Genomic DNA, 12669 nt, shown 5'->3' with positions numbered 1-12669 from the left:
ATCTGCTTTGCTCAAGTGTCCTTGAGCCAGACCCTGACCTCTGCAGTAACACCAGATGGACGCCAGAGGGCACACGTGTGAAGCCATCAACCAACCACTGAGCACAGACAACTGATAATGAATGTGATCTGACTATAGCCAAAACAAAGTAACAAATCTGAATGGTGTCATCTTGTGTTTAAACTGAGAACTACAGTGTGTGTGTGTGTGTGTGTGTGTGTGTGTGTGTGTGTGTGTGTGTGTGTGTGTGTGTGTGTGTTTTAATTTGTGGTTTAAACGTATTGTACACATTTATTTTGTTTATTCTATAACAATTAACAGTAATATTACATTCAACTGTTTCAACTGGCACATTCCATGTTATTCATTAAAAAAAAGTATAAAATATACAGACAGTTTAGATTGGACATTGCAACTTACATTAAATATCACAGGAATCAAGACAAAACAGAAAACAGAGACAAGTTGAGGAAGACAAAAGGCTGAAAATGAAAGAGGAAAGTGACTGAAGCACACAGAACCTTGTTCCATCTAGGCTGCTGTGGCGTCATACAGAAGTGGGCGTGGTTTCATCCAAACTGGATTGGGGAAATGATAGACGCCACCAGGCCACGCCCCCAGGTTTGAAATTACTGGTTGAAAATATTGTATTTATGTCATCCTTTCAATCTTTCCTGTCTCTCTCCACTCTGAATGATCTAATGAAGTCGAAAAAGACCATATTTTATGCTAATATGTTCCTAGCAACATATCCTTAAAAAGTTATTCCTAGGCTTCAATCTGTTCAATTAAGATTTGGACTCGTACAAATCAGCAAAAGGACAGCTCACGTTTGGGTCAAAGTTTTAAGCAAGACTCACGCTCTGAGGTCAATAGATTTTTCCTGACAGTTTCCCTCTAACATTCCTAAAAATTATCGTAAATCTTGTCAAATAAACAAGTGCGAATTCGCAATAGCTGCGGCAACATTATGCAAATTTCCAAAATGCAGGATAGCAGGGGAAACCCACCCTACACTGCCTCTACCACCCCGCATTTCGAAGCCCCCCCAGGAGCGGCCGAGGGACATCACTCAGTGCACAATTGCCCAACTTCGCATCACTGATGACATCATCGAGTGCTCGAGTGACATCACTGATGATGTCACAATGTCTATGACATCATCAGTGATATCGCTACTGACCAAAATCATCACAAATCTCACCACGTGACCAAAAACGTCACTGACGAGGTCACTCGAGCACTCGGTGATGTCATCAGTGACATCAACTTGGGACACAAATCGCAGACAGAGAAACAGACAGACAGAACCCACTTACTCCCTTTCACTGTATAGATTGGCATGAACATAAACCCACACCTTCACACACACACACGCACGCACACACACACACACACACACACACACGCATGCCAAATTTAAGCCTCCTAGGGCGAAAACTGTGCCTGCTAAAAGGTGGAGAACTTTTTGTGGACCAACAGAGTGACTTCTAGAGCTGCTGGTCACAGCTAAAAAAAAAAGAGGGGGGGAAAAGGGTGAGACGAAGGTGACCCCAGGTTTCCTCACACGGTGAAGGTGACCCCAGGTTTCCTCACACGGTGAAGGTGACCCCGGGTCTCCTCACACGGTGAAGGTGACCCCGGGTCTCCTCACACGGTGAAGGTGACCCCGGGCCACCTCACACGGTGAAGGTGACCCCGGGTCTCCTCACACGGTGAAGGTGACCCCGGGCCACCTCACACGGTGAAGGTGACCCGCCCGGGCCACCTCACATGGTGAAGGACGAGCCGTTTTCGCTGGACCCGTCCACGGAGCGGCGGGCGGACACGTACATTTCGGAGGTGACCCGGGAGAAGCGGCGCGGGGCGATGTACCTCTTCCCCAGACACCACAGGTCCTGCACGATCTTCCTGAAGTGGTTCCTGAACTTGACGCCCACGAAGGCGTACAGCACCGGGTTCAGGCAGCAGTGCAGGTAGGCCAGAGTCTTGGTGACGGTCGTGGCTGTTTGCAAGGCGTCGGCCGCGAAGCACGCCTGCTCCTGGAACATGACCACGGTGTGGTAGAACAGGGCCAGGTTGTAGGGCATGTGGCAGGCCACGAACACCTGTCGTGAAACAATCGTATTAGGGATGCACATTTTAATCAATTTCCTTAATCGATGAATTGGCCATGATAATGCTCAATTAATAGATCATTATAAAAACAGCTTTTAACATCCAAAATAGTCGACAAACAAAGTCTAAAAACAGCTTTTAACATACAAAATAGTCATACAACATAGTCTTGAGGCCTGCTCAACAAGTTATTCAACCAGTCAAACTTTCTGCATTAGCTGTGGTGCTGTAGACGTGCTGTATTTCAACATTGTAATTTCAACATTGTAAATTTATTACAATGTTTACAATGAATCCTGTTGTCTTTTTGGGTGTAATTCTTCCACACTGGACTTTTTGCCTGCTAGCTTGGCTTTCTTCTTCCTCTGTATAAGCAGTGAAAGTGAAATGTTGCCCCTGTGGTGTTAAATCATTTCAGGAAGAAGAAGAAGAAAATAGCACATCGGTGAACATAATGTTTGATCGATCGAATCCCTAACGGCAAGTAAAGGATTGTTGACTACCGGTAATTATTAACACCTCTAATTGTAACTCATGTAGGACTTTGCTGACATTGCATAATGGTTTATTACAGAAAAGCGTGATGACAGGATGATTAGTTACCACTTCCCTTCTTCTTCTGTTTGGTTTTTACAGCGGTTGGCATCCAAAATGTTGCTACCACTTCTACTTCCCTTAACAGGTCTAAACCACAGTATACAGGAAGCAGTAGAGGAAGAGTGAAGAGGTCATCCTGCATCAACCTAAATAGCCAGAGCAGCCCCTCTGCCATGGAGGACGTACATGTATTGCATGGTAGTTATACAGTTTTAAACCTAGAAGAAACAGGAATGGAGAGCCCCAGGGATGACGTATTTTTGTAGTCGGAACGCGGAAGTCCCAGACTTCCGGGTTCTTCACTGTTTCTGCCTATGGGATTTTTGAATGGGTTTTTGGTGCGATGTTTCAAATAAGGTCTGTGGGCAACGCAAGCTTAATCAAACACGAACCAGTGTTCAGCGGGATAATCTTCACACATGAGGACCACTTTCATGAGTTTTGAAGCGTAAATGCGAGCCCTAGGAGTAAAAAGCTCATGCTAAGCTAATCCAGAACTACACACAGTGTCGCATAGGCTTCCACGTCACGTCACCGCTCAACCTGGAGTGTTGTTGATGATGTGTGCGCTGCTGTGCACTGATTACCCCGAGCTGAACCAGGTGATGGAAAGAGAATTTCCGTGTTCATCCTTTGAAGCGATGACGTTATTGACGTATAATATCCCCGTCGACTCAACAGTGTAGTCTCATTTAGCCGTTTGCTAGCTAGCCGCCCTTTTAACGGCACGTAAAAGCATAAAAACTCATAAAAGTGACCCTCATGTGTGAAGATTATCCCGCTGAACACTGGTTCGCGTTTGATTAAGCTTGCGCTGCCCAGAGAACTTATTTGAAGCATCGCGCCAAAAAACCATTCAGACATCCCATAGGCGAAAACAGTGAAGAACCCGGAAGTGTTAGCATCGATGTTTTCCCGGACTTGTTCCTGGGGCTCTCTATCTATTACACACAAATACTGTCAAAGGAAATCAAATGAGTTTCACCACACACCGCCACCACGGCCAGCACCACGCGGACTGCCTTGTGCCTCTGGAAGTTCTTGGCGCGCAGCAGCGTGATGATGACGCTGGTGTAGCAGAAGAGCATGACGAGCAGGGGCAGGAAGAAGCCCACCGCCATCTGCGTGCTGGGGACCAGGACCTTCACCGTCCACGCCGTGGCGTTGTCCGTGAAGTGGAACTCACAGACGTACTCCAGGGGCTCGCCGATGTTCTCTTCGCCGTTCTCTTCGTCGTAGTAGTCGGCCAGGCTGTGCTGGGGCAGGTACCTGCAGTGGTAGAAGGAGCATTCGGTTCTTTGTCTTAAGCAAAAGTAGCAATACCACGGTGTCAATTTGCATTTTCAACCGGGAAAATGTGTGGATTGATGTCAGTGCAAACTGTTGCTCATGTTCATGCATGATACCTTGCATGTGTGGCTTTTATTTTGAAGGTTCTGGGCTTTTATTTCGAAGGGCTGTGTGTGTGTGTGTGTGTGTGTGTGTGTGTGTGTGTGTGTGTGTGTGTGTGTGTGTGTGTGTGTGTGTGTGTGTGTGTGTGTGTGTGTGTGTGTGTGTGTGTGTGTGTGTGTGTGTGTGTGTGTGTGTGTGTGTGTGTGTGTGTGTGTGTGTGTGTGTGTGTGTGTGTGTGTGAGAGAGAGAGAGAGAGGCGAAAAGGCAGCAAGGCTGGTGTTGGTGAGTGTGTTTTCCATGGTGACTGATTCAATAAAGGTTTTTTTTATTCAACACTCTCTCTCTCATCATAATGATTTAAATAGTGCAAATTAAATTTGTACTCACTTATGGGAAATAATTCAGCTGTTATGAAAAATCCCATGACAGGCATGCCCACACCTTGCGGCAAGCTGCAGCCTGACATAAGTGGGAAAAGCTACAAAGAGACACTGTTCTCTCTTTCCTCCAGAATGAAAGCAAAACTTTTGCAGAAGATCAGATTTGCACTCACTTAAGGGAAACTCACCTGTTATGAGAAAGGCCCATAACAGGCATGCCCACACCTGTGGTAAGGTGGTCATAATAAAAATTAATAGTAAATGTGTGTGTGCGCTTGAGGGGGAAAGGCAGGAAGAGAATGAAAGTAGTAAAGTACAAGATCAAATTTGGACTCGCTTGGGAAATTACTCAACTGTTATGGGGAATACCGCACTCTCAGTAGGTAGAATAAGAACAGCAACTTTACTTGGAGGACAGTTGGTAACAGTCCGTTACAAAGGTCAAATCTAAAGGTCATTTTAAGAAATTACATTTCTCAGTGGTGATGATGATGATGACGGCAATATTCAAAAGTTATTGCAATATTGTTTTGGTGTGTGCTCGGTGGAGACCCGGGTTCAATTCCCGGTAGCGGTACTTCCAGCTTGGGCAGATGGTCCTACAGACACAATTGGCCGTGTCTGCTGGTGGGAAGCCGGTGGGGTATGAGTCCTGGTCGCTACACTAATGGAGGAAGCATGTGCTTGTTCCACTGTCAAATGTAGTGGAGTAGAAAGGAAAACGTAACACATCATAACACAACATTTCATGAGAATACGTTGCTTAGTTACATTCCACCAAAGGGTAGCCTACCTGTCGTAGTAGTACAGCGTGGGCACGGAGAGCAGCAGAGCGCAGACCCAGACGATGCCGCAGATGATGCGGCTGTAGAGGAGCGAGCGCAGCCGGAAGCTGCGTCGCGCCTGGACGATGGCGATGTATCGGTCGCTGCTGATGCAGGCCAGCAGCAGCATGCCGGCGTACAGGTTGACGCTGTAGGCGCCACGCAGCAGCTTGCAGGCCCCGGCGCCCATCGCCCAGTACGCCTGCTCGTTGTAGATGATGAACGGCAGCGCCATCACGAAGAGAAGGTCGGCAATGGCCACGTTCAGCAGGTAGATGTCCGTCATGGACTTGGCCCTCTTGTAGAAGGCATAGGTGATGATGACCAGGCTGTTTCCCAGCAGGCCCAGGATGCAGATGATGGAGTGGACGTACGGCCCCACCACGCGCTCCATGCTCTGAGTGTTGTTGAAGGTGCACGGCGGAATCACCTCGTAATCGTCGTCGTAATCCTCTTCTGAATAGTCATCTAAAGTTGGTGTAGTAGTCATATAGCTGGTGGTGGCGTTCACACCGGTGTCCACCAATAGGTTGAACATCATTTCCTCTTCTGCTGCGAACAAAAACAGAACAGAAGATGATGATTAGACGACTCCCCAACCATTGACATAATATATGGATGACGCGTCTCCACGTCCTACTGCTGTGCAAAAATGAAGCCAAACTATCTTGTCTCAGCGAGCGGCCATCTTGCTTGTGTCTGATGTCATTTGGGACCAGAGTCTGCACAGCAGTGTCGGGCTGAGCCCCCTCAGCCATGCTGTGATCAAGGTGTGGGAGTGACTGTCACATGTCAGTCAAACAGACAGAATTAAAAATAAATAAAATAACATTGTTAAATAACTAATTAAGAACGTCAGAAAAATGTTATGTGAACATACACCAGCGTGATAAGACTGGGGACACCTCGGCATTCCGAAATGTCGGCACTCCGAAATACCGGCATTCCGACAAAATTGAGATCTGTCTCGCCATTGCGAAAGAACCCTCCCCCAGACCCTAACCCTAAACCTAACCTCTCCCACCCCCCACGCCTAAGCCTAACCTAACCTCTCGGCGAAACATTTTTTGGAGATAAAAAAGGGCCGCCTCTCCGAAAGCATAGAAGTCAATGATCGGAATGCCGACACTTCGGAATGGCGAGGTGTCCCCGATAAGACTTTATAAGGAAATTATCGTATGTGTACTTACTACTTTGATTATTTAGTTCGGCTCATATGGCCGTCCACTAATGGGGCATTCCTTTAAAACTGGGAAATGGAAACGTGACGGTTCAAAGGTCATGAGCGCGAACGGTGACGTCACCACTTCTCATATTTTCTCTCCCAAACTCAGAGGAGCCTCGGCAGCTAGCCCCGACCTCAAAAATCCAAGATGGCTGCTCCGCGCAACAACAGTAGTTAAAATTGTAGTAAATGTTGTTTATTAGCACTTCTGTCTTGTTTGTGTCTCATTAAATCAGCTGTACACAGCAGCACTGTCTAACTTCTATCTGTGTGGACATGTTGCTGCAGTGTTTGTATGCGCAAAATTCCACAAAATGCCTTGTTATCAACTGTTATTGCTAACGATGGCTAGCCTGGCTAGTGACCGGATCGGACTCGTTTAAACGGATGTGACGCAATTCAACAGCTCCCAGTTTTCTGCAAATGGAACGCTAACAAAACGGATGTGACGTCATTCAACTGCCACACCCCAGTTTGTTTGCGATAAAGGAACGGGCCATAACATGGAGGGGGTGGATTGCCAGCCACCAGATGGCGATTAAGATGTTTTGGCTTCACTTTCCGGGAGCGCACATGATGTCCATATTATACTACACAGTCAATGCTTCCAACTGTGTTGAAGTCCCAGACAAAACGAAAGTAATTGGCACCATTTTATACATATGAAAATATGAGCGTAGCCACCGTGATGTCAGTTTATGGAGTCCTGTTTTGAAGCCTCAAGTTTGGTATCTTGACCGTCGCCACGGTTGTTGTTTTTTGTTGCCAGAAGCAGCTAGCATGACACTATAGGGGTTTCCCACAGAGCTACTGCGCCTGCTATTGGTCCATGATCAGCGAGCTGTGTGATCACAGGACAGGTGACCTGTCAATCACGCCCCAAACGCATAATCTGCTTTATTGTCTATTTGACTCGAAATGGGGCCATATGCCCGTTTATCAGTTTAGTCACACTGAGTGAGTATTGATCAGTTTAGTCACACTGAGTGAGTATTGATCAGTTTAGTCACACTGAGTGAGTATTGATCAGTTTAGTCACACTGAGTGAGTATTGATCAGTTTCGTCACACTGAGTGAGTATTGATCAGTTTAGTCACACTGAGTGAGTATTGATCAGTTTCGTCACACTGAGTGAGTATTGATCAGTTTAGTCACACTGAGTGAGTATTGATCAGTTTAGTCACACTGAGTGAGTATTGAAGTTATTGGTCGGCCGTGGCACACCCGCCATACAGGGTGTGATCGAGTTGGCCCGTGTTAGCTGTGATGCTAGCGCATTGCGCATAGCGGCTAGCACTAGGCTGCATTGATGCCTATGCGCTAGGTGCTAGCACTAGCATTGAAGCAAACGCTAGCGCTAGCATTGAAGCTAATGCTAGCTGCTAGAAGAATCCCTGCTAGCTGTGTGTCATTAGGCGTCCGTCGATGTGAAAACAGTTTGAGCACCGCCGTGATCTGCATCACCATCAGACATGTAATCCCAATAAAGGTCACCTTCTAATCTACACAGTCTTAATTCTATCATGTGTTCATTGTTTTCAGTTTGAATGCAATCTGGAGAAACTCCGTCTCATAAGGAACATCATCAAAGATGCGCCCACTAGAATCACATGAAACTGTGCCACCAGCATCCTGGTGTTGTGTCGTGCCGGCTTGGCAGCATTCTTTTGATCTCGTATCAATTGATCTCGCTCGTAAATATTGTTCACTCGATGTGGGAATGTTCCAGTTGTGGTTGTTTTAGGGGCTTGATTTGAATGTGTCAGGTTTGTTCTCAGGTGTCTGTACTAGGAGATGCAGAGGAAGTGCTGCAGAGAATGAGGCCAGTTAACCCCGCGCAGACCGACTGACCCAGTTCCAGTCAACACGGTGCAGACTGACCCAGTTCAGTCAGCAGAACAGAGCCTGTGGTGGAGTTTCAGATGTCATTTTTTTGCTTGTTCACATTCAGGCATAAAAGGTAACCTGTCAGATTAGGGAGAGAGAGAACATATTAGCTTTTCACTTTGGGTTTTCCCTCAATAGTTTCATAAGTTCTCTCAATATGTGACACACGCGCAGCACGCACTGTGCGTAGGGCACCAAGTGCCGCGATCGAGGGGCATCATCCAGAGCAGGAATACAGCTGGCTCCACATAGTCGAGCGAAGCACCGCGAGGCAGACCTCCGCAGCTCGCGTGTCCACGCTCCACGCTGGGACCGAGGCTTTCATGGTCAGAGTGGCAGCCAAGTGATCATCATGTTAACATTGTACAGTGATGAGTGAGAAACGGCCCATAAAAGTCACAATGAAACGCCATTATGCGCAGTACTGAGTGCAGTTTCACTCTCAAACAACCGTATAGCACATGGATAGAATCACCAAAGTTGTTTTTACTGAATTACTTGTTTTTCAGTTCTAAGGCCTATAGCTATATAGCCTCAACGCGAGACTCATTCTTCCTTCTGAGTCTCGGATGTGCGGCCCTGCACAAAGCTGCCTCCCCCCCCACCCCCCCATGAGTGCATGGCTAAACGCAGAGATGTAGCCTACTAATTTTTTCTTAGCTAATTACTCTCAATTAAATGTATGTGCATTGGTTTATTGTTGTATGTGTATATTATTGTATTTCCACGTAATGTATTGAGTGCCTAACTCGCGCCCTATTCCGGGTTCGGCATTGCCACCTACAAGAGATTTCATTCCCCATTTTGAAAAATCCTGATAAAAAGAGTTTGACTTCTCTGTCAAACCAAATGATTCAGTTATATTTAGAATCAGGAGAAACCATGGAACAGACCAAAACCAAGTTCAAACAAACAATCAAAGCCGTGCCGGCAGACTGTTCCTCAAATGCTCCTGCATGTTCCTGCTGTCAACTTCTGCTTGGTGAGATGTCCTGGCTCAGACTGTCCCCTCTGACTTCCCTTAGTGAAATGTCACCTGCAGCTCCTCACACGCACACACGCACACACACACACACACACACACACACACACACACACACACACACACACACACACACATCCACATGCATGACGCACGCACACAGAGCAGAGGAACCACCATGTGTCACTGTTAACCGTAAAACACCTGAACTCATTTAGCTTTCTGATTGGCCCGGAGGAAACACCTGACCTCGTTTAGCTTTCTGATTGGCCCAGAGGAAACACCTGAACTCGTTTAGTTTTCTGATTGGCCCAGAGGAAACACCTGAACTCGTTTAGCTTTCTGATTGGCCCAGAGGAAACACCTGAACTCGTTTAGCTTTCTGATTGGCCCGGAGGAAACACCTGAACTCGTTTAGCTTTCTGATTGGCCCGGATGAAACACCTGAACTCGTTTAGCTTTCTGATTGGCCCAGAGGTAGTCTCGCAGTGCCAGCCGTGGATGCCAAGCCAAAAAAAGGGTGCGTGACAGACATCTGAATTGACCAACCAGGGAACCTCGTGGCCGGTGCATTCGGAAATGTGTGGATCAGCGAAATCGAGCCCGGGTGAACTGCAACAACTGCAACAAACACGTCCTTGAGAGCATCTACGCCGTGGACCTGGCACACTTTCTGTAATGCAACCGTTAAATGATCTTGCCCACTCATTCTTCTTGCAAGGCAGCAGCTATCGATATTTTTTGGTCGCTCCTCCTGACACTGCGAGACTATAGTCTCCTCACGGTGCTTCACGGTGTTCCACTCACTGTACGCGTTTTTGCCGGACTGTAATATGGGAGGTACGCTGTATGACGTAACTTCCGTCACAGCCTGCAGAAGAGACTTGTGATACAGACCCTCCGTCGCTGGAAGCTTGCTGACGTCGACGGTGGCTCTGACTAGACTAACCAGGTTAATGCAGGAAATGCATAATGCATAATGACAGAGGAAAAAAGGTGAGACTGTTGAGGATATCAACATGTTCCTCAGACATATTATAAAATGACTATGGAAAGCTCTATACGGCTAAAATGACAATATATTTACTTTCCGGACGTGTCGTGAATACCACATGAGGGCCCGTTCAAATGGATGTATGTCGTATGTCACGGTAAACACCATCTGACTTGAAGGGCCCTGTAGACCATATTCACAGCGCGGCCATCTTGGAATGACGTCACCCGCTGGTTGGGAAGGCAACGAGACTCTCATCTCTCTTGATGGCTTTACCGATAATCAACCGACTTTGTATCATATATAATCTCGGTAATATATAAGCACATGGGCAGTGTTTACCTTCTCTCTCTGGTTACCTCATGGAGAAAAATCCTCCTGCAGAAAGTGTGCATACTTAAAAAAAAATAAACATTAACAGCCACCCTTGGAGCAGATTCTGCCTCTCGAGCAGAACTTCCGCAGCTCCGTCCACACACAGTCACGTGCGGTCAGTGAATACGAGTGTTGGTGCAGTCGGTTATGAGAAAGGGAGAGAGACAGAGAGAGGGGGAGGGAGAGAGACAGAGTTTCACACACAGAGAGGAGAGGGAGAGAGAGATGGAGAGAGACAGAGAGAAGGAGAGGGAGAGAGACAGAGAGGAGAGGGAGAGAGAGATGGAGAGAGACAGAGAGAAGGAGAGGGAGAGAGACAGAGAGGAGAGGGAGAGAGAGATGGAGAGAGACAGAGAGAAGGAGAGGGAGAGAGAGGCGGAGAGAGAGTTCACTGCTCATCTCTGCAACACTTGACGAGAGAATATGGTGCTTAACTCTTTTGGAAAACGTGTTTCTCTTAGCATATTTATCTCGTTAACATAAATAGGTTAAGAGGCTACTCATTACATAGAAAAATACATTATTTGTGATTAAAATTATGAATGTAGCGACTCCTACACATGTATGATTTTACTGCTTTCATGGGGCTCAGAAACTTCCTTATGATAACATGCTTGTTATGATTTCATCATATTTTTTGCAGTAGGCTAACTTTGAGGTTATTATGGAGAATATTCTGGACAATATTTGTCATTGATTTGGATTGTTATAATAATAAACATACATTTGCATAAAGCAAGCATATTTGTCCACTCCCATGTTGATAATTGATATTAAAAACTTAAATATGATTATAATTAAATATCCCTTTATGGTCATTTAGAAATAGATCAACAATATGTGTGATCAATTTGCGATTTATCGCGATAAACTATATGGACAATCGTGCTTAATCGTGATTAATTTAATCGTTTGACAACCCTACTATTTGAACATACATAATGACACAAAAGTAACTCAAGGTAAGGAGACTGTGACCATTACAGCAGATTGCTATTTGAAAGAGGTAATCTGAATGAGGGATCTGTGATCAGATTACATGTTGAGCATGCAGGGCGGAGCAGGCTCACACTGCAGTCTGAAACTACATTTTTACAAAGATCAAACAAAAACACTTTCTACCGCTAAAGACACGCACAAAAGACATTAGATGGCATTACGTTCAGCTGACCGTCTCCTCCACAGACTCTACTGAGGCTACAGAGGAATAAGTTCAGATCACCAACGTTACAGGTAAGCAGTAAGATCATATAAGTGGAGAAAAATAGTTGCCAACACTTTACAATCAAGGTACATTCATTGAATGCGTAATAAGCATAAAGTTACTGCTTATTACGCCTTAACTAATTAACAGTTAACTAATGTGTATAGTAATCATTTACTATTGATGTGCATGTTAACTAAGGTATTGTGGTTGGCTTGAGGCATGAAGTCACTGAGGTTAAGGTTAGAGCATGTTTACACTCACGGCTAATTAATGAGTTAAGGCTAATCAAGGGTTAGTTCATGCTAATGAACTAACCCTTATTGTACATAGAGTGTAGAGAGTAAAACTGAGAATGATATTAGATGATATGGAAGTGAAAGGAGAGAAATGAGAAGTGGCAGAGAGAGACAGATTGTTTTTTTACTTCAGGACTATTTAGTCTGGAGATAATGTAGTAAATTTGCACAATATGAAAAGCAAAAAATAAATAAAAATAAAATGAATGAAATCAGAACTGACCGGTGTGATGTGTTGCCGTGTCTAAGCAGGCGAGGTGTCGAGTTGCAGGTCAGGCACACCGAGAGGAGAGTGACAGCCTATCTGTTTGTGTTCTGAAACCTTGATTCTAGGTTTCACTCACGCACTCTCTCTCTCTCTCTTTCTCTCTCTCTCTCTCTCTCTCTCTCTC

At 45.7% G+C, this 12669-nt stretch overlaps 1 protein-coding gene across 3 annotated transcripts; it reads right to left on the bottom strand.

The window, feature by feature from the left end:
• Positions 1-287: 287 nt before the first annotated feature.
• ccr6a (chemokine (C-C motif) receptor 6a) lies at positions 288-12570 on the bottom strand. Of its 3 annotated transcripts, none has more exons than XM_083642708.1 (4): positions 12501-12570; positions 5281-5860; positions 3701-3984; positions 288-2108 (listed from the first exon to the last, which is right to left on the bottom strand). In XM_083642708.1, the coding sequence occupies exons 2-4, from the start codon at positions 5850-5852 to the stop codon at positions 1738-1740; spliced, it is 1227 nt and encodes a 408-aa protein (XP_083498834.1). In that variant the 5' UTR covers positions 5853-5860; positions 12501-12570; the 3' UTR covers positions 288-1737. The 3 variants fall into 3 exon arrangements, with proteins under 3 accessions (XP_083498834.1, XP_083498836.1, XP_083498835.1); XM_083642710.1 differs by having other exon boundaries at positions 3708-3984; XM_083642709.1 differs by lacking the exon at positions 12501-12570 and adding an exon at positions 10742-10825 and having other exon boundaries at positions 5281-5863.
• Positions 12571-12669: the final 99 nt, after the last annotated feature.

The sequence above is a fragment of the Poromitra crassiceps genome, assembly GCF_964638095.1.
Source record: "Poromitra crassiceps genome assembly, chromosome: 9".
Taxonomy (NCBI): domain Eukaryota; kingdom Metazoa; phylum Chordata; class Actinopteri; order Beryciformes; family Melamphaidae; genus Poromitra; species Poromitra crassiceps.
The sequence above is the reverse complement of the archived record's forward strand: the minus strand, read 5'-3'. Positions and strand labels throughout refer to the sequence as shown.

What these genes read in the sequence shown, in the direction of transcription:
- ccr6a (XM_083642708.1), bottom strand. Translation starts at nt 5,852, where the DNA reads ATGATGTTCAACCTATTGGTGGACACCGGTGTGAACGCCACCACCAGC. An exon ending in ACGCTGTACTACTACGACAG is followed by an intron (nt 3,985 to 5,280) that starts GTAGGCTACCCT and finishes CTACCACTGCAG; the next exon opens with GTACCTGCCCCAGCACAGCC. An exon ending in GGCCGTGGTGGCGGTGTGTG is followed by an intron (nt 2,109 to 3,700) that starts GTGAAACTCATT and finishes GTTTCACGACAG; the next exon opens with GTGTTCGTGGCCTGCCACAT.